This window comes from Lacerta agilis, chromosome 1, assembly GCF_009819535.1.
Source record: "Lacerta agilis isolate rLacAgi1 chromosome 1, rLacAgi1.pri, whole genome shotgun sequence".
Taxonomy (NCBI): Eukaryota; Metazoa; Chordata; class Lepidosauria; order Squamata; family Lacertidae; genus Lacerta; species Lacerta agilis.
Window position 1 is genome coordinate 111,601,448 of NC_046312.1, and position 24,981 is coordinate 111,626,428.

General features: G+C 40.2%; 1 protein-coding gene across 1 annotated transcript in view; it reads left to right on the top strand.

Annotated features, from left to right (window-relative positions):
- Nucleotides 1–24,981, top strand: part of TTN (titin) — a 286,732-nt gene that overhangs the window by 135,565 nt on the left and 126,186 nt on the right. The window contains 6 exon segments of the mRNA XM_033167307.1: nucleotides 2,552–2,635; nucleotides 16,467–16,550; nucleotides 16,914–16,988; nucleotides 18,364–18,438; nucleotides 18,932–19,015; nucleotides 19,660–19,743. Coding sequence (XP_033023198.1) covers nucleotides 2,552–2,635; nucleotides 16,467–16,550; nucleotides 16,914–16,988; nucleotides 18,364–18,438; nucleotides 18,932–19,015; nucleotides 19,660–19,743 — 486 coding nt within the window.

Below are 24,981 nucleotides of genomic sequence, written 5' to 3' on the forward strand. Positions count from 1 at the left end.
CTCCTCCACCTCCTCCAGCTAAAGGTAAAATCCCAGTTTACAAGCGCATTACAAAGAAAGGATCTTTTTTTATTTAAAAAAAATGCTCTTGGTTTGGCTTTGGCTTTTGTTTGCTTGGTTATTTATTTGGTTTTTGCTTTCGGTTCATTTTGCTCTCCTTTGTTATGAGATGTGTGTGGTGCAGCTCATGTTGCAAGTAGAAATAGCTGTAGCTGAATTAGAGAATATCCCAGAAACACTGAGCTTGTCCGTGCAAGGCAGTGTCTTTAGTCCTAGCAAAACTCTCAGGAGTATATTTCATTTCCACCCAGGCTTCTCCAAGTTGAATAAAATGTCAATTCAGCAAGCTAGTTGTGTGCCAAAACCCTGTGACACCACAGTTCCCAGGGAGTAAATAACCAGAGAAGACAGCAGCATATAGTTTTGGGGTAAAATAGATTACAAATGTATATATAGAACATCTGATAGCATTGACCTATGATCTACTGAATAGTGAGATCAGGAAGAAAATGTCTAGCATCCGAAAGTGTCCCCATGTTCTTGCATTGCCAACCAGCCCTCTCCATGTGCCTAGCAAAGTATCTTAACCATAGAGGAGATGGGAAATTTCTCCTCCATGACCTCCCCTTAAATAACTTATCTTTGAATCTATGATTTAGAATTACTCTCCCCTCCCAGCACCAGTACCCCCATCTGTGGAAAGACTGTGGCTTTGTGGTAAAACATCTGCTTTGAATGTAGAAGGTCCTAGTTTCAATCCCTGGCATTCCCAGGTAGGACTAAGTATGCTCCCTGTTTGTCATTATACAGTCATACCTTGGAAGTCGAATGGAATCCGTTCCGGAAGTCCTTTCGACTTTCAAAACGTTTGGAAACCAAAGTGCGGCTTCTGATTGGCTGCAGGAAGCTCCTGTAGCCAATCGGAAGCTGCGGAAGCCCCATCAGACATTTGGCTTCCAAAAATAGTTTGCAAACTAGAACAGTCACTTCCAGGTTTGCATAATTTAGGAGCCAAAACGTCCCAAGTACCATGGCATTCGGGATCCAAGGTACGACTGTAATTGACAATGAGGAGCTAGATGGACCAATGGTCTGGCTTGATTATATATATTAAAAAAAAACAGCTATATATGCCCATTTCACAGTATTCAGAAAGGAGCCACAACACCCTGGATAGGATTTTCAGGGGGTACAAGTGGCTGCAAGGGGGAAGAGGGAGCAAGCTTGTGGGGGTCATGTCATAGCGTTGCAATACAGCTGTGTTCCTATGTTGCATCTTGGTGCGTCCATTCTTTTAAATACAATCCTATCCTTCAAGTCCATGAGGTACCGAAGAAGCCCGTCCCTGAGAAAAAGGCTCCTCCTGCACCTGTCCCCAAGAAGAAGGAAGCTCCTCCAGCAAAAGGTACATCATCTCTTCATTTGGTATCCTCAAACTCTTGCCTTCAGTTCATTAAGTTTGTTGGCTCAGTGGTGTTAGTGGGCTGGGTATCAACTGTAGACATATCACTAGCAGTGCCCTTTGTTGACTCTCTGTTTTAATGTGCTGTGTGAATGGTGTGGTGTCCTCAACAATCTCTTGCCCTATCTTTAAAGTGCCGGAAGTGCCAAAGAAACCTGTCCCGGAAGAAAAGGTTCCGGTTCCTAAACGAAAAGAAGCCCCACCAGCTAAAGGTAAATCAGCGTGAGGCTTGCCCTGTGCAAATAAACTTACCTATTAGGCTACAGCTAGGCTGTTAATTGCAATGGTGTACTTAGATTTTCCTGTTGTGTTGATGTTGTGTCACGACCCACTTTGGGCACGTTTTATGTGGTAAAATTGCCGTGCAAACCGAAAACAATAATTGTGTTAATAGTCCTTTAATGCTGTTAAATGTAACTTCTTGTTTATTTTCTTCAACAACAAAAATCTTCTTGGTGAATGTCTTCTTGTGTTTTGTGTCACTGTTCTCCATCTTCGTTTGGAAACCAAATTCTATGCTCAAAGTACTGTCTCTTTCAATTGAAGTGCCTGAAGTGCCCAAGAAAGTGGTCCCTGAAGAGAAAGTACCTGTTCCTAAAAAAGTGGAAGCTCCTCCCGCTAAAGGTATCATCCCCCTTGTTCACCTGGTCATCCTTTTAAACCAGGGTTTCCCCAAACTTGGGTTTCCAGCTGGTTTTTTGTTTTTGTTTTTTTGCACTACAATGCCCATCATCCCTGACCACTGGTTCTGCTAGCTAGGGATGGTGGGCATTGTAATCCAAAAACAGCTGGTGACTCAAGTTTGGGAAGCCTTGTTGTAAGCAATTGACCTGCTACATTACATAGCAGGGCTGTAGTTTGTTGTACCTCCCCTGGGTGGTCAATACAATGAAGGGTGGGCTTGTAAATATAAATATTAAAGGAACATTACATCAGTGAGAAAAACCTGGTGGTTTCATTAAGAGCAGATCTGCAAATTCCCTTGCCCTTGTGGTTCAGAAGCAGCACGTTCTTCTTTTAGTTCTTTTGCTTTGTGGTGTCTCAATGCTGGAAAGAGTAAAATCAATCTGCAAATTAATCTTTTTAAAGTGCCGGCCGTGCCGAAAAAAGCCGTGCCAGAAGAGAAAGTGCCTGTTGCGGTCCCCAAAAAACCAGAGCCCGCTCCACCTAAAGGTACCTGAAATAATATTTGAAAGATATAGATTATACATACATGTGTAAGTGCTTTACCCATGGTTTAACACAGAGATATGTGCGGAATATTGCACCAAGCAATATTAACCATGCAGAAGCAACAAGGACGTGTAGATTTGCAACCACAGACACACCCACCTGAGATATCAATGGTTTTTATGTTTTGTCTTCTGCTACATCTGTTCTTCCTTTTTTGTGATACAATGTGCATACAAAGTCTGTTTCTTGGTGTCTTTAAAGTGCCTGAGATACCCAAGAAAGCTGTGTCTGAAGCAAAGGTGCCTCTCACTGTGCCCAAAAAACCAGAACCTCCACCAGCTAAAGGTATATCAACCCAATCATAATCAGTCTTCTTGATCTCATGCTTCTTTAATCTTAGATGTGATGCTTGTGTATGTCAAATATAGTTGTTGTCCCTTGCCTGTCAGCTCTTTCTATTTCTGTCTCTTTATTTGTCACAACAAACCCATGAATCACATTCTTCACATTAAATCTTTGAAGTGCCGCACATACCAAAGGAGCCTGTCCCAGAAGAAGCACCTGTTTATATACCTGAAGAAGAAGAAGCTATACCTGAAAAAGGTACATTCAGCTCATCATTATCCTTATCAAAGACCTCTTTTAAAAATAAGAGCAATAATATTATCTGTGTTGTTTGCTTTTGTTCTCTAAAAGCCATGCAATCTGATCTTATGCATGTTTACTCAGGAATAAATTCTGCTAGGCTTACCAAATTCTGGGCAAGCAGAGTTTTCCTCATTCAGTGGGACTTCCCTTTCCCACCCTTTTTCCCATGGACCCCCCAAAATCTGCTCAAATATTCCCCTGACTTTCATATGTGAATTTTAAGGGTGCACAGAGAGGCACTGCAAGTGGGTGGAAACAACAGGGAAGTTTCATTGGGTAATCAGTAAAACAGCATTGGAGACAATGAACTATTACTCCCAAGTGAATGGGCATAGGGCAAACCATGTGAACTGGTTTTGGAGAAGACATTGGGTAGGTATCTGAGATCAACCAGTCTGCCTGCTGGTTGTTGATAGTTGGGTCAAGAGGTTACACCCTGACACACATCAAGTGTGATGCTACCCGCCGGGCCGCCTCTCAATGGGGTGCTATGGTCCATTGGCCTCCATGTGACCTCTGGACAGCAATCTCCCTTCCCAGACCCCTTTAACAGGGTACCCAGTTGTAAAAAGCTCCAGACCCGATTCCTTAACCTTAACTCATGATCTGATTTGGTATAATGATACTTCTTTGAACACTGTGGGATTTACTCCTAAGTAAACATGAATAGGATTGCTGTGCATTGTTAAGTTATCACAAACAAAGGCCCACATACCGTTTCACAAATTGTTTTTGAAACTCCGCGAAATTTCAAATGTAGTGTGTGATATGGCATGGCTGCTGTTCCGAGAGGAATAGTCACAAATTCTGTTACGGAAACCCTAAAGCAGATTCTTGGATTGTGGCCTATGCTGTGACCTGAGTTTGTGCTCCCCGCCCCGCCCCAACCCCAACGTGAGCTATGTATCTCTTTCCGAAGTGGATTAAAAACAAAATTCTTAATCCGGAAATATGTGTTTAAAGTCCCAGAAGTGCCAAAGAAAGTCGTCCCAGAAAAGAGAGTCCCTGCAGCTGTTCCCAAAAAGGTGGAGCCTCCTCCTGCAAAAGGTACATTGAGTAACAAAGATTTAGTACATTCAGTAACAAAGAATTAGTACATTCAGTAACAAAGAATTAGTGTATGTTTTCTTCAGTTGTACTAACAACCTGACCTTCCAGAAGATAAAAAGAAACTTCTTGTTTGCCAGTGAATTCAGGGGGATTTAAGCTGCGTGCAGGAAATATTTCAAAATGTGTATAGCACATGTTTGTCCTGTGTCACTTTTGTCTGTTTGCAACGTATGGAAAACTGCTTACCGGCAGAATATTGTCTGTTGAGTTCTTGAATTGTTGAAGTGCTTGTTCATTTCTTGCTTTTTGTACACAACTTCCTGTTCTTGGTGCTTTTTGGTGCTGTGTTAGCACTGAGGATTTTTTTTTTAACATATTCTCAAAACACTATCATGCTTTTTTTTAAAGTGGCCGAGGTTCCTAAACCCGTCCCTGAAGAGAAAGTGCCCGTTCCCAAAAAGGTGCCGCCTCCTCCAGCGAAAGGTAGAGCCATATATCAAAACCAGAATGCTTCTAATACTTACTTTAAGTATAGAAATTATCATTATGTCTAGGAGCATTAAAACACATAGCTAACAATGCTGTGAAGTCTTATATGTTTGTTTGTGTGGTGCCTTTAAATTGAGTCTATGCTGTCTTTAAAGTGCCTGAGGTTCCTAAGCCTGTTCCGGAGGAAAAAGTTCCTGTTGCCAAAAAGGTGCCAGCTCCTCCCAAAAAAGGTATATCCAATCTTTAAAACGGTGTGCAAAAAAAAATTTTTTTGTCCATACACTGATAACCATTTGTATTAATTAATTAGCTATTATATATTATAATTAGCTATTATATATAATGAGAACCAGTGTGGTGTAGTGGTTAAGAGTGGTGGACTCGTAATCTGGGGAACCGGGTTCGTGTCTCCGCTCCTCCACATGCAGCTGCTGGGTGACCTTGGGCTAGTCACACTTCTCTGAAGTCTCTCAGCCCCACTCACCTCACAGAGTGTTTGTTGTGGGGTAGGAAGGGAAAGGAGAATGTTAGCCGCTTTGAGACTCCTTAGGGTAGTGAAAAGCGGGATATCAAATCCAAATTCCTCCTCCTCCTCCTCTTCTTCTTCTTCTTCTTCTTCTTCTTCTTCTTCTATTAAAGTAGGGTTGCCGTACGTCATACCTGATGTTCACTTTTGGGGATATGGCAAAGTTGTCTGAATAGAATAGCTCTTAAATGTTGCAATGTCCTATGTGTTGGCTCAAGACCAAATTCTTAAAATAACTCAATATTCTTTAAAGTGCCTGAAGTTCCCAAACCTGTCCCAGAAGATAAAGTACCTGTTCCTAAAAAGGTGGCAGCTCCACCAGAGAAAGGTATATCCATAAATCTATACATATGGGTGCATAAGATGATAACAATAATCATGCCATTAACCAGTCAATTTGTTGTTGTTGTCCCATCACGTTTGAACTTGAACCTACTAAACAATGCCATCCTATACATTTCGACTCAGAATTAAGTCCCATTGGGATCAATAGGACTTACGCCCAGGGAAATGGGTATAGGATAGCATCCGAAATCAGCGTAGTGATTTGTGTCATCTTGTATGACTGTATGTTGCTTGCTATCTAGTAGTTTGACTGATACTGTGCAATATATATATAAAAGCTAAAGTAGCGGTGTCATGTCTTTAAAGTGCCTGAGGTACCCAAGAAAGTTGTCCCTGAAAAGAAGGTACCAACTGCTCCGCCTAAAAAAGTAGAGGCTCCACCTGCCAAAGGTACACCTCTTCTTATCTGTGTTATAACATTCTTATTTCATATTACTAATTATATGTGTGTTTTCGCATAGTCTGTCAAATATACGTTAGTAACTTCTTGCATTCATTTTTTATTCTTGTTTTATGAATTATGTGGTTTTCTTATACTTTGTAAACAATTTAAAAATGCCTACCTAAAACAGCACTGTATTTTTTAACATCTGAGGAAAAAAATATCTCTTGTTAGGTGGAAGAATTTTCTTTGATTTAAGTTTGTTTTTGTGCATCTCTAAATATCTTGTAAAGGGAATTTATTGTTAATCTTTTCTAACATCTTCTAGTCTATTACTATTGGCTACTAGCAATACAGGTATCCTTTTTATTTTATTTTTTTAAAAAACCTTCTTGTAATTATTTGATAACTTTGGGTGGTTTTCTTTCTATGTTTGCTTTGTATGCTTATGCACCAGCAAGTCTTTGAAATAATGAAAAATTAATGCTATCTTTAAAGTGCCTGTGCTACATAAGAAACCGATCCCTGAAGAACAGGTCACTCTTGAAAAATACTTCTATGAAGAATATGAGAAATATGAGACCTATGAGAAGACTGAGGAGTTTCTTGAGGTAGAAGAGGGTGAAGAACCTGAAGAATATGAGGAAGCTCCAGAACCTGAAAGATATGAAGAAGCTCCAGAAGAACCTGAAGTCGAGCAATACGAGGAAGCTCCAGAAGAATTTGAACAGTATGAAGAAGCTCCAGAACCGGAGGAACTTGAGTACTATGAAGAGGTTCGGGAGACCAAGGAGATTGAAGAATATGAGGAAGTGTATGAGGTTCCACCAGCAATAGGTATATTAATTCTTCATTTACCTGTTGTCTGTTGCTGCCCTGAGATTGAACCTTCTTTTGAATGCCCAAATTTCCCCTCCCCAAAAAATCCACCCCAGTGTTCCCTGCTTTTGTGCTCACAAGATTCCATTTGAGGGACAGGATTCCCAGAGTGGGTCAAACCAACTGTGCTGTTGTTACTGAAGAGTTCAAAAGCTAATGATGGGTGTATCCTCCTTTAATGATTAGAGACTTCTTCTGTAATTGTGATTACAGTCTTCTGAATTTGGCAATTTGGTTTCTTTGTAAATAACTAAAAACTCCTTCATAAAATGTTTTTCAAGTGCCTGAGGTGCCTAAAAGAGCCATTGCTGAAGAAAAAGAAAAAGTTGCTGTACCTAAAAAAGAAGCTCCACCAGTTAAAGGTACATAAAGCTGCTGAATCTGTTCCTTTGCATCCCCTGAAAAATCAGATGCCCTTATGGGTGACCATTGTCCTTACATTTCAATTTTCACTAGCTGTTAAGAACGCAGATAGGACATTAATTTTAATATGTCACTATGGGTTGTATCCATTGTTAGTCATAGTCATAACAGCCCCAATGAAATTAAAGGTCATGACTAACATAGGCCCATTAATTTCACTGTGTCTGCTCTGAGTTGGATACAAACCTGTGAGCTGAACTGTCCAAGGGCATGAGCTATGTACACATCTGATAGCTTTTCCTCAGTTCTGTTAAGCCAATGCCTGGCCAGCTAGTGAGGAACTCCCCCAGCTTGGGCCTCTGATTGGTCAATGTGAACCTGGCTTTGCTGGGCAGAAAGTTGTGCCCATGGCTGTGACAACTGGGGGGAATTCCCCATCAGCCGGCAACCATGTGTGTTCAGCTGCCAGGGGAGGAGACCTTCCAAAGTGGCTTTCCAGAGGAAGAATGGGGCTTGAGAGAGGGTATAGTTGGATTGTGGTTCCAAACCACCTAAGTTTCATTACGTTTAGTGGAACAGTTTCCCATATATGTAAGCAACTAGATAAGAGAAGGCAGATCAGTATAGCTAACAAACTAGGATAGACAATTTTTTTCCTTCTCTGTCGAACTTGACATTTAATCAATATTGCCCCTATGCGTCTGTGTCGTTTTTTAAAAACCCCTTCCTGTCATTTTGTGTGGCATTTTAAGTCTGTTTTGTTTATTCTTGCACTTGATTCATAATTCAAAGAATGGCAAGTTCTTAAAAGAAATACATGTTTTTAAAGTGCCCACAGCAAAAAAGAAACCAGAAGAAAAAGTACCTCTTGCTGTTCCTAAGAAAGAAGTGACTCCGCCACCTAAAGGTACATTCACTCTTCGCTATCTTGTGTATCTTTCCATCTTCTCTCTGTGTATTTTGTATAAATGTGTTGTGTGCCTTCATTGGTATGTTGTTTGTTCTGTATGTGTACGTATTCATGGTGTGTCCTTGTGTTTTGTGTTCCCTTCCTTTGTAATTATGTATATAGCATTCGTGTAAGAGTCATAAATAACTAAACAAAAGTATTGTATCTTTAAAGTGCCTGAGATACCTAAGAAAGCTGTTCCCGAAGAAAAAGTGCCTAAGACTGTTCCCAAAAGAAAAGAGCCTTCACCAACTAAAGGTAGATTCAGTAGTAAGACAGAAAGAATGTTGACATTCCTGTGTTCTCATCTTTGGTGTTCTCACTAACGCCTCAGAAGAGAACTTTCAGCAATGTGCACATTATTTTACAAGTGTGTATTTCCCCAAATAAGCTTGAGTACATGCTCTATCTTTAAAGTGCCTGTCATTCCCAAGAGAGCTGTCCCTGAAGAAAAAGTATCCGTCACTACCTATGAAGCTGAAGAACCTCCCACAGTAAAAGGTAGATGGAATTTTGAATAGGCAAGAACAAAAAAAGTATATCTCCATCAGTGTAATTGCATGATCAGTGTGCTTAGATCACAGCAGTAAGGCCCTTAGATATTCTTGGCACAAGTGTATCATAAATCCTATGAAATCTGGAGAAAACACTTTCATTTGGCTTACAAAAATCTGTAGACTATGTTGACAACAGCTGTGATTGGAAGATGTCCTAAATAAAGTGATGGCATTTATTGCATAAAGGAAAAGAGGTATAGCTGACATTAGAAAATGTATTTTATCAGTCAAGCCACTTTATTAAATTTAAATTGCTCATTATCCCCTTCTTTCCTGGGTAGGAAATCATTAAAATGATATTCTGCCCCTGAAGTATTTAAAATGGAAAAAGAATTCGTTTAGTTATTCTTTTCTCTGTGTTTTTGTTGTCTTGCGTTTAAAGATGTTATAAAAAAAAAAAATTTAAACCAACTAAGAGAAAACTAATATCTTTAAAGCTCCTGCAGTTCATGAGAAAACATTATTGGAAGAAAAAGTTACTTATATTATCTCCAGAGAAAAGGAAGGTGCTGCAGTTGAAGGTACACCAGAGTTTTATTCAATTTGCAGAATAAGTAAGCTTGAAAAGCCGGTCAGTCAGTTTAACAATTTAATGGGCACTGAAAATAGTAAGAGGTGTCTGATTTTGTAGACTTTATAATATCAAACACCTTATTGTGTTGCGTTTTGCTTAATCAAAATGTCATGATTTAAAATATTATTGCCCACGTGTTTTTGCCTAAGGACATATTGCAGCGAAGTAGCAGGTCTCAGCAGGTGCTGAAGCTCCTTTGCAAAGCTTCCTATCAATCATTTGACCTGCACAGTCTGAAACAAATGCACTTCGCCAAACATAGGCATAAGGGAAGGAATCTGAGTTGTTAGTATGCGGAGCAGAGCCTGTTGTCACTGTGTCAAGAAGAGCATAGTAATGCAGCTGCTGTGGCAAAAACCACCGTTTCTGCTGTTAGCAATTTCACTTTTAAAAGCCAAAGGAAGCAACATAGATGTCAGAGAGCAAATCGTAAATGAGTTGTGCTTCTTTAGCTTTAGGATTATTCTTGTTTTAACTTCGTTTGTTTCCTTGATCTGCTGGTCTTCACTGTGTGCTGTTCCCCCCCCCCCCTTTCTAACCTGTCCTTTGCGTGTCCTTTTGAAACGTCTGAAATATACTAATATCTTTAAAGTGCTTGAACTGGAAGAGGAAGCTGTCCCAGAAGAAATGGCTCCCATTGGTGTTCCTATAAAACAGAAAGCTCTGCCCATTAAAGGTACATACACCACCTCTTCCGCTAACTTCCAAAAACAAGCAACTACCATTGTATTATCCAGGCCCTTTGTTGGTCTGTTAATTTTTGTCTTACGTGTGACATAATTGTATACATACTAAAAAATAAACTAATATCTTTAAAGTGCCTCCAGCGGCAAAGAAAGCTGTGCCAGAGAAGAAGAAACCTACTCCTCTACCTAAAGAAGAGGCACCACCCATCAAAGGTAACACACCTCTAGTTACAACTGCAATGAAATGAGACATTTCGCCATTTTATTTCCCCACCTGCTATTCTCTTATATAATTCAGTGTTTTGTGCAATGTAGGCTAATTTCTTGCCAAATTAATTACAAATTATTCCATGTGATTTTAGGGGGAATAATTAAATGGGATAAAATTCAGATCACCTGTACTAGAAATCTGAATAGGAATAGGAATATTGCTTTTCATCTAGAATCACCGCTCTTGCAAAGCAGAGACGAATGCAGAAGGCTCAATTGGCCATAAGGAAATGTTTTGTCACTGTAATTCTATCGTGGAAGATACGTGTCAAATTCTTCCAAGATCTTTGAAATATGTGTGTGTGTGTCCTGTTGTTTTGTCTGTGGTCTGCAATAACCTCTTATTTTAAAATGCCCACGTTTCTAAAAAAAGACTAATATCTTTAAAGCACCTGAGATTCGAGAAAAGGCTGCTTCACAAGAAATGATTCCTACTCCATTGGTCTCAAAAGAACTGGAACCTCCGGCAGCTAAAGGTACATCAGCAACTCGGTGAAAATGATAATGAATTAGCAAATTTCAAGGCATTTAAACATGCCATAATAGCTCATTGTTATAAATTCCGGGGTGTTGTGTGCCAACGTCAATAACCGTTTATTTAGTTTGTCTGTTTCTTTGTGTTTCACAATTATTATTTTTTTAATTTCCTGCCACAAACTAATATCTTTAAAGTGCCTGTGATACGAAAGAAAGCCATTTCGGAGGAACAAGTAACAGTTCAAGTATCTAGGAAAGAAGCTACACACTATGAAGGTACATAATCCTTTAATTAGAATGTTTAATCTAAAAGTCTTCTAACTTGTCATTGCTTTATGTTACAGAGCCCAAGCCCAGGTTGTCATGTATACAAAAGGTGTTTATGGCCATTTGATTGGCCATTCACATTACTAATTGGATAGACTTTAAGTAAATTCATTTTCAAATACAGCAATACACACACATGGGGAATTGTTTCAAGGTTTAGAAATGATTTAGGCTGCCTTTCGTGTGTCTCAGATGTAGCCTAATAAAAACCATTTTCATAAAGCATTAAGGGAGAAAAATGAAAACTTGGGTGAAAAAGAAAATAGCATAAGATCCAGTTAATGATAGAACAGTTCAGTAGCAATGAAAAACTTTTTTTCAGAAATTAACTGAAGATTGGAATAACTAGAAACCAGAAAGGTGGAGCACTTCAGATTTTAATTAGATTAGACCAACTGGCTTCAGTGGGACCAAACTTTATAACTAGTGAGGCTAACCATAAAAGCATGACTTGTGCTCAGTTGATGGGTGAGCCTTAACTTGCCCTGGTGGACAGATTATGTCACCCATGAGAGCAGAAAAAATAACCAGACCAATCACCAATAACCAGACCAATCACCAATGGTGATAAAATCAGGCCCTATTCTTATTGATAGCAACAGGCAGGGTAAGGGTTGGCATGGCATTGGGTCCCAGGATCAGTTCCTTATTCTACAAGCACCATGTTGATGGAATGAATCCACTGAGTTTGGCACGGTCCAAACCTGTTCCATGGGAGTTGGCCAGTGTTGAACCTTGTCATGGTGCAAGCCAAGCAAGGAAGGTCTCACTGGGCAACCAGGGTGCAGATTCCGATCAGGCAGATACCCTGACACCAAACTTGGGGGTGATGTGGTCAATTCTCTCCTCAGGCCCCTTACGTTGATCTTGCCCAGTGCCATTTCCACTCCCATACAAACAACATTCCTCTCCCTAACAAAGAAAGGCCACAATTTCATTGAGGGAAAGGTGAAAAAACCCCAACCAAGTGCCAGTCAGGTTCAGAGAGAGAGAGAAAATCCTTAACAGCCCTGAGCAACCCAAAATTGCCCAGTGAAGGCTCTAACCCAAGGGTGGACTGGCAGAAAGCTCTCTAGGCAAAATGGCCCTGAGCTCCAGGGGTGCGCAGTCTTATATAGGCTTTCCTCTCCCCTTTGCAAGGGCTCATGGGACAGCTTTTCCCATGAACTCATTACACAAACAAGATACTGGGGGGAACCTTACCCAGTGTTTTGCTGCAATCTATGGGCCACAGCACCACTGGCAAAGGTGTCCCGTTCTTATTGGGCATGGAACAAGGCTTACAACTATATCCTGTTTACCCTATTAGCTCCAACATGTTTTATTATGCTTGGAAGGAAGTACCTTATCTTCTCCAGCTGAAAGACAGATTGGTCATCCACTGAGGTTCAAAGCAGATGTGATAGGAGAAGACCTCAAAACACATTTAAAGCATGCCCACCCACCCACCCACCCAAGAATCCTTGGAACTGCAGTTTGTTAAGTGTTCTGGGAATTGTAGGTCTGTGAAGGGTAAACCTCAGTTCTCGGGATTCTTTAGCAGGGATGCTTTAAATGTACATTGTGTAAGCAGCCTTAGCTTGACCCGAATGTGACAAATCATGTATAATGCAGGAAGTGGAACCTATTAAAGGACCAAAAAGGACACATGGATATAGGGAACTCCTGTGGTTTGCCTCATTGTAGTCCATCACTTTAGGAGCTCTTCTCCCAGCTAGGCTCACTTCTGGCATTAGAGCCCAGGTGGGGTAAAAAGGAGTTCCAGCAAAAAATGTTTAGGGACTTATGGAGTGCAGAAGGGGCATATTTCAGAACCTTTCACTCCTCCACCCCCTTTGCTGTTAACAACAGGCACCCTACTTTATATGTGATTGTAGCAAACCTAGATTTAAGCAAATAATTGTGCTGCACTCCTATCTGGTTTCAGCCTGAGCATCTCTAATTAGCAGAGCAAAAGGTTCGAATTATTTAACCCTGAAGAGGGCCTGCTTCTGTGACTAAATGAAAAGTATAAGTTTATTCCACAATAAATACGGCTGGGCTCTCTCTCTCTGTTTGTTGGTCATAGTCTTTGGTTATGTCTTTTTTTGTCCTGTGCTTTTTACAAGTATGATTTTGCATGTCTCAAAGAAAACTAATATCTTTAAGATACAGAAACATATGAGGAAATGCTTCTAGAAGAAATGGAAGAACGGTATCCTGCTGCCATTCCTAGGAAACGTGAGGTTGCACCTGCCAAAGGTACATTCTCTCTTCGAGGAAAACGTAAAGCTACCAAAGTCACAAAAGTGACATATTTTCATTATTTCCTCTCTTGCACAGTTTGATGCTACTATTTGCATTTTGTGGTTTAAAAATTCTTACAAGGGAATTGATTTTATTTAAAGTGTCTGAGGTGCCCAGAAAAGGAGTGACAGAAGAGAAGATATCCATTGCAAAGCATGAAAAAACAGAATTAGTTTCCGTACATAAGGAAGCGGAACTTACTGAAGTATCTCAAATAACGCAGCCTCAAACACCAGAAAGGAAGGCAGTTGCTCGTAAATCCACAAAACCAGAATCTATTGCTGTATCAAAGCCAGCCGAGCCTGAGGTGCCAAAACAGAAGCCACTTGTTGCCAAACCCAGAAAACCACAACCCCTTGTGGAGCCTGAAGTGCAAGAAGAGGAGATATATATTGCTGAACCAGAGGAACCCATACCTGTTGCAGCTTATGAGGCAGTCGAACCTCATGTGCCAGAAAAGAAGAAAGTCGTTGCTAAACCTAAAAAACCAGAGCCTGTTGTGATGCTTAAAACAGTAGAGTCAAAACAGGAGACAGCTGTTGCCAAACCCAGAAAACCAGAACCTCTTGTGGAGCTTGAAACAGAAGAGCCCGAGGTGCCAGAAAAGAAGCTATTCGTTGCTAAACCTAAAAAAACAAAACCTGGTGTGGTTCCTAAAACAACAGTGCTTCCAGTGCGAGAAGACCAGATGGCTGTCTCTGAACCTAGGAAACCAGAACCTGTCGGGTTTCCTCAAACAGTAGAGCCTGAAATGGAAGAAGAGGAGATAGATATCGCTGAACCTGAGGAATCTGTTGTAGTTCTTGAGACAGTAGAACCTCATGTACCAAAAAAGAAGGCAGCTGTTGCTAAACCTAAAAAACCAGAACCTATTATGGTTTCTAAAATAGTGGAGCCTCCAGTGCCAAAACAGAAGATAGCTGTCACTGAACCCAGAAAACCAGGACCTGTTGTGGAGCCTGAAACAGAAGAGCTTGAAATGCTAGAAGAGCAGATGGTTGTCTCCAAACCCAGAAAACCAGAATCCATTGTCATGGCTCAGGTGGTACAGCCTGAAGTGGAAGAAGAGGAGATAGGTATTGCTGAACTCAAGAAACCAAAACCCACCTCAGTTCTTGAGGGAGTTGAACTTCATGTGCCAGAAAAGAAAGCAGCTGTTGCTAAACCTAAGGAAACAGAGCCTCTGGTGTCTGAGCCTCGTGCACCAAAACAGAAGATAGCTGTCACCAAACCCAGAAAATCACAACCTGCTTTGGTGCCTGACATAGAAGGGCCTGAAGAGGAAGAAAAGAAGGCAACCATTGCTAAACCTGAAAAAACAGAGCTTGGTGTGGTGCCTAAAACAGCAGAGCCTTACATGCCAGAAGACAAGACGGCTGTTGCCAAACCCAGAAAACTGGAATTCATTGCCATGCCTCAGACGGCAGAGCCTGAGCTGGAAGAAGAGATAGATATTGTTGAACCTGAGAAACCGAAACCTATTGCTGTTCTTGAGTCAGCAGGACCTCGTGTGCCAGAAAAGGAGGTAGCCGCTGCTAAACCTAAAAAAACAGAACTTATTGCAGTGCCTAAAACAGTAAAGCTTCCAGTGGCAAAACAGAAGACGGCTGCCACCAAACCCAGAGAACCGGAAGTTGCCATGGTGCTTGAAACAGCAAAGCCTGAAGTGGAAGAAGAAAAGAGAGCAAAATCCAGGGAGCCAGAACCTACAGTGGTGCCCGAAACAGTTGGGTGGCAAGAGCCAGAGGAAAAGGCAGCTGTTTCCAAACCCAGAAAACCAGAGCCTGCTGTTGTGCTTGAAGCAGCAGAGGCTCAAATACCAGAAGAGATTGTGATGGTTGCTAAACCTAAAAAACAAGAGCCTTACGCTGTGCCTGCAACAGAGCCTCCACCATTAAAAGGTAGACGTCATTCCCAAAGGGAAAAGACACTCTTGGCTTAAGAAATGTTTGTCTTGTATGTGGGCGGGAAATCTTCTTTGTTTCATGTTAGTTTATAAATTTTGTAGCGGCGACTTTTCTTGTCATACGTATATGTGAATGTGCCAAATTAATGTCAATGTTTGGTGTCAAGTCTTTAAGGTCTTGCTGTTATTTATCTTTATTGTGGCTTCTTCAGTTCGTACAATTAACACAATCTAATATCTTTATTGAAGTATCTGGTTTATCCAAGAAACTTGTTCTAGAAAGTGCTGACAAAAAGCAAAAAACAACAACAACAGAAGCTCTGCTGGGTAAGAAAGAAAGTAAAAAAAGAAGTTATCTCTTCTTGTTTTCTGATAATCTTGTGTCCTAAAAAGTCCCCATGCTGATTTCTGCAGAAATAGGAATATCATTTGCAGCTGTATTCTTATCTTGATGCATAGGCATCTTTCCCTTTATAAACAAATACGACACAATACTGTACATCATAAAACATGAGGTCAGATGCCAGGATGAAAGGGGAAATGCTAATTATGGTAATAATTAATAATAATTAATAACAATAACAACAATGATGATGATGATGATGATAAACATACCCAAACCACTGTCAGGAAGGTAGCAGCAGTGGGAGTAATCTTACAAAACAGATATATCAGCAGGTGTTTTGAAATCTTTCAAATGTTCAGTTGCGTTCAACCGCTTCCATCAGCCCATAAAAGATAACTACTTATATATATGAATAAAGGACCTGTATAGAAGGGAGTTTTTATCCTAGTGCCTTCTCTTCAGTCACTTGAATGACTTGTTCAGATTTGCCACCTAGACAGCTAATATTCAACAACAATTGACGTTGTGGTGCTTGTTCATACGCCAACTATAGATGTTTTGAGAAAAGGTCTATGTCTATACAATGTAAAGGGGAGCCTCTTGCTTTCAACTGAATACCCACCAGTGTGATTTTAATGCCAATATTGTCCATGTCATTCTATGTCCGTGCGTCATGTTCTGTCTGTTGGGAATAAATCTGTTTCACTTCTTCATGCCGTGTTACAAACCCTTTTCAGTTCTTCAAAGTAAAATGTACTAATATCTTTAAAGTTCCCGAGATGCCCAAGAAGGCTGTGCCAGAAGAGAAAATACCTGTTGCAGTGCCTAAAAAACCAGAGCCTCCACCTGCTAAAGGTATATACCTCAGTCTTGGTGCCATTCATTCTGACCAAAAGAAAAATAAATGGGTTATGGGTTCGCTTCCCCCACCCCCACCCCCGTTTATAATTCTGCATTCAGTTCTTATTCTTATTCTAAAAACTGACTTCATTTCTTAATAGGAAACGTTCAGATAGGTTTTGGTTACAATTCAGAGAGTTATGGATACAAAACCCCACCGATTTCAATGGAACTTACTTGTCCCCTGAACTGTGACCGCTTAATATTTACCACTAACCTTCTTGATATTCCTCTGAAGGCGCCTCTTTATTCCTGACACTTTTGCCTACATTTTAACAAACTGAAACGTAACAGAAAATGATGCTGTTTCTTTTAAAGTGCCTGAGGTACCCACAAAAGTTGTCCCGGAAAAGAAGGTGCCAGCTGCTGTTCCAGAAGCACCGCCAGCTAAAGGTAACATCCCGTTCGACAGAAAGCAGCAGTGGGGTTAGGGCTAGTCCAGGAGGATAAGCATGGGCCTGGTTTGCATGACATGGTAAGAACAAACCTCAGCTACAGCTCGTGGTTAGTGAGCAGACCACTTAACAGTGAGTCTGGGCTCCGGCAATACACTAAACTAAACTTTGATTGAGCTCAGCACAGTGAAATACTAAAAAAAAGACTGTGGAGGAGCAAAGTGGTTGCAAGCTGCTGATTGAAAGCCTGCACTTTTGCACAATTCTGGTAAGCCATAGCTTAGCTGACTGTGTCACATGAACCAGGCCAGTGTATATCTTATTATTTTAAATTCATATTACTTTTTTTAATACTACACATTATCATCTCTAAACGCCATGTGTTCTTCACTTCAGTAGACTATATCAAGTGTGGTATTTGGATACCAAAGGTGGCAGAAACGTTCTCCTTTAAGCTAATATGATTTGTTTGCTTGTTTGTAGATCCACAGCCAGCCTTTAATATCAATATTTCTAGAGCAGGTCACCATAAAAATAAGAAAGCAATATAAAAGATCAAACAGCAGATAAGACTAGCATCACTAAGACCGTTTCCTCAACAGTGAACAGGCAGGTGAAATAAATAGGGTGGCATCAAAAGATCTTATGAGAATATATAATTATGGTTTCCGTTAAATTTCAAATTAAAAATTATACATTACAGATAAAGGATATAAATTGAATATTATTATTTAAACATCCCCATCTAATATAACTTTATTTCAAATCATTATATTTCCTTTTTTAAATTATTATTGAAATTAATTTATTGTAGTGTCAGTTGTTAAATAGTTAACTGCTTAATTATTTACTGTTCTGTTACTGGTTTGTCAATGCTGTGCTTTCTTCCTTACTATTACTTTCTATTTAAATTATGTTTAAAAAAATTATTTATTTTTTTAAATGAATAAATGTTAATGATGGTGTTAATAACAAGGATGGCAAAAAAGACTGCATGCTAGGTGAGCCTCCCTTGGGAAATAGTTCCACAAGAAGGCCCCTACCTCAGTCATCGCCCACCTAGTCTCAGAGAGATGGCACATTTCAGATGAGAGCCTTCAAAGACAAATCCTTGTGTGTTAGATGATGGTCAGTGCAGCCAAATCACAGAAGTAGCTGCTGCTGCTGCTGCGTTCAATGGGATCCGAACATAACTGGACCTAGGATTACAGCCTTAAGCTGAGCAATGTTGCCACTTGTTAATATTCAGTGGGACTTACTTCCTAGTGTGAGTTGAGTTTAGACTACAGCCTCAGTTTGCATTTGTGTCTTAGAAGGTACGTGTGTCATCCTGCACCAAAGAGTAAGCAAAATCCATACTCTTCCTTTAACAGTGCCTGAGGTACCAAAGAAACGTGTACCGGAAGAGAAAGTTGTGCCTAAAAAGCCAGAGGTGCCACCAGCTAAAGGTGTGTGCATTTCATGTAATCAACAAATAAGATGCTCCCATCCCGTCAGTTCCTTACTGTTCTTTTAGTGTCTACACTTCATTCCTTTCATACTTCCTTGTCATTATTCTTCACATAGAATACATGGCAGCAACAATAGCACTTATTAGTCATGTTGTATATATGGTACACAGTAGTACCTTGGTTCTCAAACTTGATCCATTCCGTTCGACTCCCGAAACCCTTTGAAAACCAAGACACAGCTTCCAATTGGCTGCAGGAGCTTCCTGCATGCAAGCGGAAGCTGCGTCGGACGTTTGTGGTGTTCGGGAGCTGATTTGTTTGACAACTAAGCTATTCGAGAACCAAGGTACCACTGTACGTGTTTAAGTTCACATTAGTGAAGCTAGACATAATTGATACCAGATCGTGTCCACCTGCTACCATTCTGTGACAGGATTAACATATGCCACCTTTGGAATACATGGCATTAACACAAGCTAATCTTATTCAGTGCCTGAGGTACCAAAGAAACCTGTCCCAGAAGAAAAAGCTCCAGTGGCTGTGCCAAAGAAGCCAGAACCTCCACCTGCCAAAGGTAGGCCTCATTTTTAAAAGAAAGAATGACAAGTTAGTACTGCCAGGGCTTTTTTCAGCCGGAACTCGCCGGAAATCAGTTCTGGCACCTCTCAGGTGGGCGCCATTGCCATTCTAAAGGAACAAGGCCCAGCACCTCTTTTTCTAGAAAAATAGCACTGAGTAGTACACATTTTTGAAACTGAAGTCTGTTGGTGTTAGCATACTGTATATCTGCAATACCTAAATATATTTGGGTGAACACAAGAAGAGACCAAAAACCCATCTAATCTAGCACATGGCTGTCACAGCGCCCAACTAAATAGATGCCAATGGGAAGTCCACAAGCAGAACACGGGCACTACAGCACTCTCCTCACTTGTGATTTCCCAGAAACTGGTTTTGAGGAGCATACTCCTCCTATACTGGAAGTAATACGCAACCATAATGACTAGTAGCCACTGGTAGCCTTGTTCGCCCATGAACCCCTTTGAAGGCCAACCAGTTTGGTGGTCATCACTGCATTAAGAACAACATGTGGGGATTATGAACTGAAATGATGGATCTGTGCTGCTATTTAATGTTGGGGTTGTGTGTGTGTGTTTGCAACTGTCTATGTTTCTTAAATGACTTGTTATAAAATATATATATATTAATGTTTTCAAGTGCCTGAGGTGCCAAAGAAAGTTGTTCCGGAAAAGAAAGTACCAGCTGAAGTGCCTAAGAAACCGGAAGCTCCACCTGCTAAAGGTGTGTATTGCTTATAACGTATGAAACAGCTTTGCTTGCTCTTGGGAGGAATATTTAACCTTTATCTAGGGGAGAGACAGGAAAATATTGATTTCCATCTGTGTGTTTCTACTGTGTGCTCCGTAAAGAAAGACAGGAGGCTTACTTCTGTACAGCTTAATTGTGTCATACCAGTTCTCTCCAGTTTTGTCCTTATTTTCGAAGTTCTGTGTTTTACGACTTTCATGTGTCCTTAGTATCTTCTGCACATTCTTTGATATTTGCATTCTTAAATGAAATTATTTTCCCTTCAAGTTCCGGAAATACCCAAGAAAGTGGTCCCTGAGGAAAAAGCAAAGGTTCCCGAGCCTAAAAAACCAGAGCCTCCTGCTGCTAAAGGTACATGTCATAACCAGAAATGCCACAAAGAACTTCAGATTTGTTTTATAAATGTAACATTATTTTCATATAACTGAATATTTGTGAAAGTACGTTTAATAGTCTTATTTTCCTTCTGAGATGACTTCTCATAATGTAGTCATATGTAATATGTGTCCACATGTATTTTAGGGGGGGGGGAGATAGCCCTTTATGTTGGTTTCCCTTCCCCTTGTTTGCTCTTGTTAATTACTGGCATACATCACTGAAGCCCAAGACTTAAAACAATTTACTATCTTTGAAGTTCCTGAGGTGCCAAAGAAAATCCCAGAAGAAAAAGTACCTGTGAAAAAGCCTGAACCTCCAGCACCAAAAGGTATATCTTAGCATCTTGGGGATATTTATATTCTTATTGTTTTGCATGTTTAGTTCTTTCGAATTCGACACCTCCTGGGATTTCCTTCTACTGTTTAAGTTCAAATCTGTTCACTCGATTCTGTGAACAGATCTAAGGAGTGCAACTTGAGTTTCTTGTAGAAACCGTTTTTCTCTTGCGTTTTGCCCGTATCTTCTACATTTAGAAAGCTGGTGCATGTTTTAATCTGTTTGTTGTTTTTTTAACCTTTTCAAAAGTCTTAAATTACTGTTGTTAATTCTTCTTATCGATAATTGTATTATCTTTTTTTTGTAAACCCCTTTGAGGATTTATTTTTTATTTTACTTTATTTTTACAATCAAGCAGTGTGTAAAAATTTCTCATGAAATTAAATGAATAAATCGGACATTAAAAGTGACCAATGTCTTTTAAAGTGCCAGAAGTTCCCAAGAAAGTCGTTCCAGAAAAGAAACCGCCCGAACCAGAAGCCCCACCAGCTAAAGGTACATATCAACTTTATTGTGGTCACATGGAGGCATCTTCTTATTCTGATGTGTATGTTGTACTTTGTGTTCCTTGTTTTCCCTTAGGATGTACAACATGTCTTCTTCATGTGAGATATCCAGAAGGCTTTCAGCCTATTTTATAAAACAATTTCTTTATTAGCTTACTCTTAGCTCCTGGTGAGTGATCTGCCATCCAGGCTGTTGACCTATTTACTTTCAGCAACCCTGGCAGCAGAAATTTACTGAAAAATAAACTGTGTAGATCATATACTTAAGGAAAATTCAAATGAGAATGTACCAGGAAGAATCTCCATCCCTTACTAATACTATGCTCATCTTCCATTGATTGTGATAATTTAACAGAAGGACAAAGAAATAGGATGGCAATTAAACTGCCACACTTTACAGATCTGCATAACTTCTCAGGAAAGGGAAGGAGCGCTCATTTAACAAAGCAAAAACAAAAACAAACCAGGGATATAGCATGAAAATAGAGAAAATATACTGTCTGCATTTGTGGAGAGGAGGATAAAATTATATTTGAATATCGTTTTTGTCACTGTTTTCAAGTTTTGTGTTTATTGTTTTCAAATCTTTTATATCTTTGACAATCACACATTCAAAACTAATATCTTTTAAGTGCCTGAAGTGCCCAAGAAAATTGTCCCAGAAGAAAAAGTACCAAAGAAACCAGAACCTTCTCCTGCTAAAGGTATTTGTCAATTCTGAAATAATCATAGCCAAAATATTTGGGTACAGTGCTGCTTATATAGAATCAGTGGTAAAACTCCCATGGGTTTTAATTGGAGCAGGATTGGGTTCGTGTCCCCACTCCTCCACATGCAGCTGCTGGATGACCTTGGGCTAGTCACACTTCTCTGAAGTCTCTCAGCCCCACTCACCTCACAGAGTGTTTGTTGTGGGGGAGGAAGGGAAAGGAGAATGTTAGCCGCTTTGAGACTTCTTTGGATAGTGATAAAGCGGGATATCAAATCCAAACTCTTCTTCTTCCTTCATTTATTACTTCCCACTGAAATGTGGCATTTATTGGACACAATCCGGATGAAGCTGAGCACTTTTAAGGCTACAGTCCTATGCACACATCTGAGAGAAAAGCTCATTGCACACCATGGGACTTACTTCTGACTAAACATGAGCAGGAAGTTTATGCATGTCCCATTAATTTCAATGGAAGGATTAAGCACAAAGTGACCTGTAATCCAAATGCGTATCAAAGAGATACATTTTTATAGTCTTTTTGATCACATTGAGTAAGAAAAGCCAGAGGTTTATGAGCTGCCAGTCACATTTAGGTTGCATTGAGCTTGGTGGGTCACAAAGAAGTTGGTGGTATGCCTTGGCAATGCATGTCAATAATAAATCAAAATATCAACAGTTCAAAGAAGAGATGTAAACTTCCAGTTTTGTTGTTTCATCTTCCAATAAGGTGGCAAAATTCTTGTCAAAGTCATAAACTTATTCATTATCCATTAAAGTCATTGGATGTTAATGTGAACATCCTACAGGTATTAATATGTACTTGGATTTTACCAGCAGTTTGAGTATATCATTGGGTTTTGAGAATTAAGGAAAACACCTTAGGAATATATGATGGCCCAGTAGAAAATATTTATAAAATATTGCATTCAGTTTGACACTAAATACCCAGTTCATATATAGTCATCAGTAATAGAGTAAATATAACCAAGGCTAAAACCACTCCAATCTTTTTACAGATTTACTGTTTATGAGGAGTGGGGATGTAATACTGTCTTGTCACAGTGGGGTTGTAAATGCATTTTCTTTGTTTGTATTTGATACCCTTGTTTTCTATCTGCATTGTCTGAATTAGTGATTGTTTTAATGAAAGAGAAAAGTGAGAGGCTGAGATCAATTTTCAATGTTATGTAGTAGATAATGTTGTATATCGTCGTGTTTTGTGTCTCGTGGTATCTTGATCTCGTTATCTTGCACGTTGCTTTTAGAATTAATAATAGTAAAACAAACAAATATCTTTAAAGTGCCAGAGGTGCCCAAGAAACCTGTGCCTGAAGAGAAGGTCCCTACACTCAAAAAGAAAGAACCACCAACACCTAAAGGTATATATTATATCTGATCAAATCTTGAAGCAAAAACCATCCTTTTCTTACTCTCTTGATCATTGATCATCTTTTGGATATCCTTATGAGTCTATGTCATGCAATCTTTTGAGTAGCTTTATGTGCCTAGCATCTCCATCCTCATAGTTCTACTGGTGGTACAAGTGGATTGTACTTCATGGTAGTTTGTTGGTACAAGATTCTGGGGACAAAAGCATGCATGCCCCCTCACCTTACATCTCAAGACATTTTCCCGTCTTTTACATTTCATTGTGCTTTCAAAATCCAATAGTAAGCATTAACTAATATCTTTAAAGTGCCGGAAGTGCCCAAGAAGGCTGTCGCCGAAGAGAAAGAACCAACTCCTGTGCTTAAAAAGCCTGTACTTAAGGAACCAGAAGCTCCTCCTGTTAAAGGTACATTTCAGCATTAATCCAATTATAAAGAATGTGGTTTTTATGCAGATGTTTAAAGCAGGTATCTGGGAGATTCTTGTTCTGTCTGTGCTCCGTTGCTTAAAATTTCATTTGTAAACAATACTGTTGGTTCAGTCCAGTGTGTGAGAGAAAAAGTGCTTAGCTGTGCTGAACTTCATCATGACTGCTTTCTCTGTGTCCTAGTATGCAAACACACAATTGCTGATTTTGTTATAATTGTGCATTATGTTTCAATCTTCTTCGTCATATTAGCTACATATCTTTTGCCCCTTCTTAAAAGTAAAACTAATCTCTTTTAAGCACCCAAAGTACTTCGGAAAACTGTGCTAGTTTAAAAAGTAACTCTTCTTTTACCTAAAGAACCAGAACGCTTTGCTGTGTCTGAAGAACGAGAGACCATTAGTGTTTATGAAGAAGAAAAAGTCACTGTTGAGTTTGAAGAAGAAGTTGTCACTGTTGTTGCCAAAGAACGTGAACCTGCTGTTGTGCCTAAGAAACCCAAGCCTACCATTGTCCCTAAGAAACCAGAAGCTGCAGCCGTGCCAAAACCGCCAAAGGCTGTACTTAAAAAACCAGAACGCCCACCTGCTAAAGAGACCTTGGAATATGAAGAAGAACGAGAGGTGCAAACGATTGTTGGGTACAGAGAGCGAACACATGTTTCTGTCCACCAGGACATAGAGGCTATAGCTGCACTTGAAGAACCCGAGAGTGCTTCGGCTTTTGAGATCACAGAGCATGAGCAATATTTTATTGAGGAATCAGAGGAGATTATTTCACTTGAAGGACCCGAAGCTGTCCCAGAAGAACCAGAAGCCATTGCTGCTCCAGAAGAAACGAAACCTGCTATTGTGCCGAAAAAGCCAAAGCCTACTGCTGTAGCTAAAAAGCCAGAACCTGCGGCTGCGCCCAAGAAACCAGAACCTATTGCGGTGCCTAAAAAGCCGAAACTTGCACCTGTACCTAAAAAACCAGAGCCTCAGAAGCCGGAACCCTTGTTTAAAAAGCCAGAACGCCCACCAGCTAGAGAGACCGAGGAGCACGAAGAGGAACGAGAGGTGCAGACTTTTATCGGAAAGAGAGAGCGACAACATGTTTCCGTCCACCAAGACATAGAGGCCATAACTGCTTTTGGAGAACCTGAGAGTGCTTCAGCCTATGAGATGGAAGAGGCAGAACAGTACGTCATTGAGGGGTCTGAGGACATCATTTCCCTTGCAGGACCTGAGCCTGTTCCTGTTCCTGAGGAACCCCAAGTCATCGCTGCTCCTGAGGAACCTAAGCCTGCTCTTGTGCCCAAGAAACCCAAGCCTGTTGCTGCACCTAAGAAACCTGAACCCGAAGCTGCTCCCAAGAAACTGGAACACGTGGTGGTGACGAAAAAGCCTAAACCTGCAGCTGTGCCTAAAAAACCAGAGCTTGTGGCACCACCCAAGAAGCCAGAACCCTTGTTCAAAAAACCA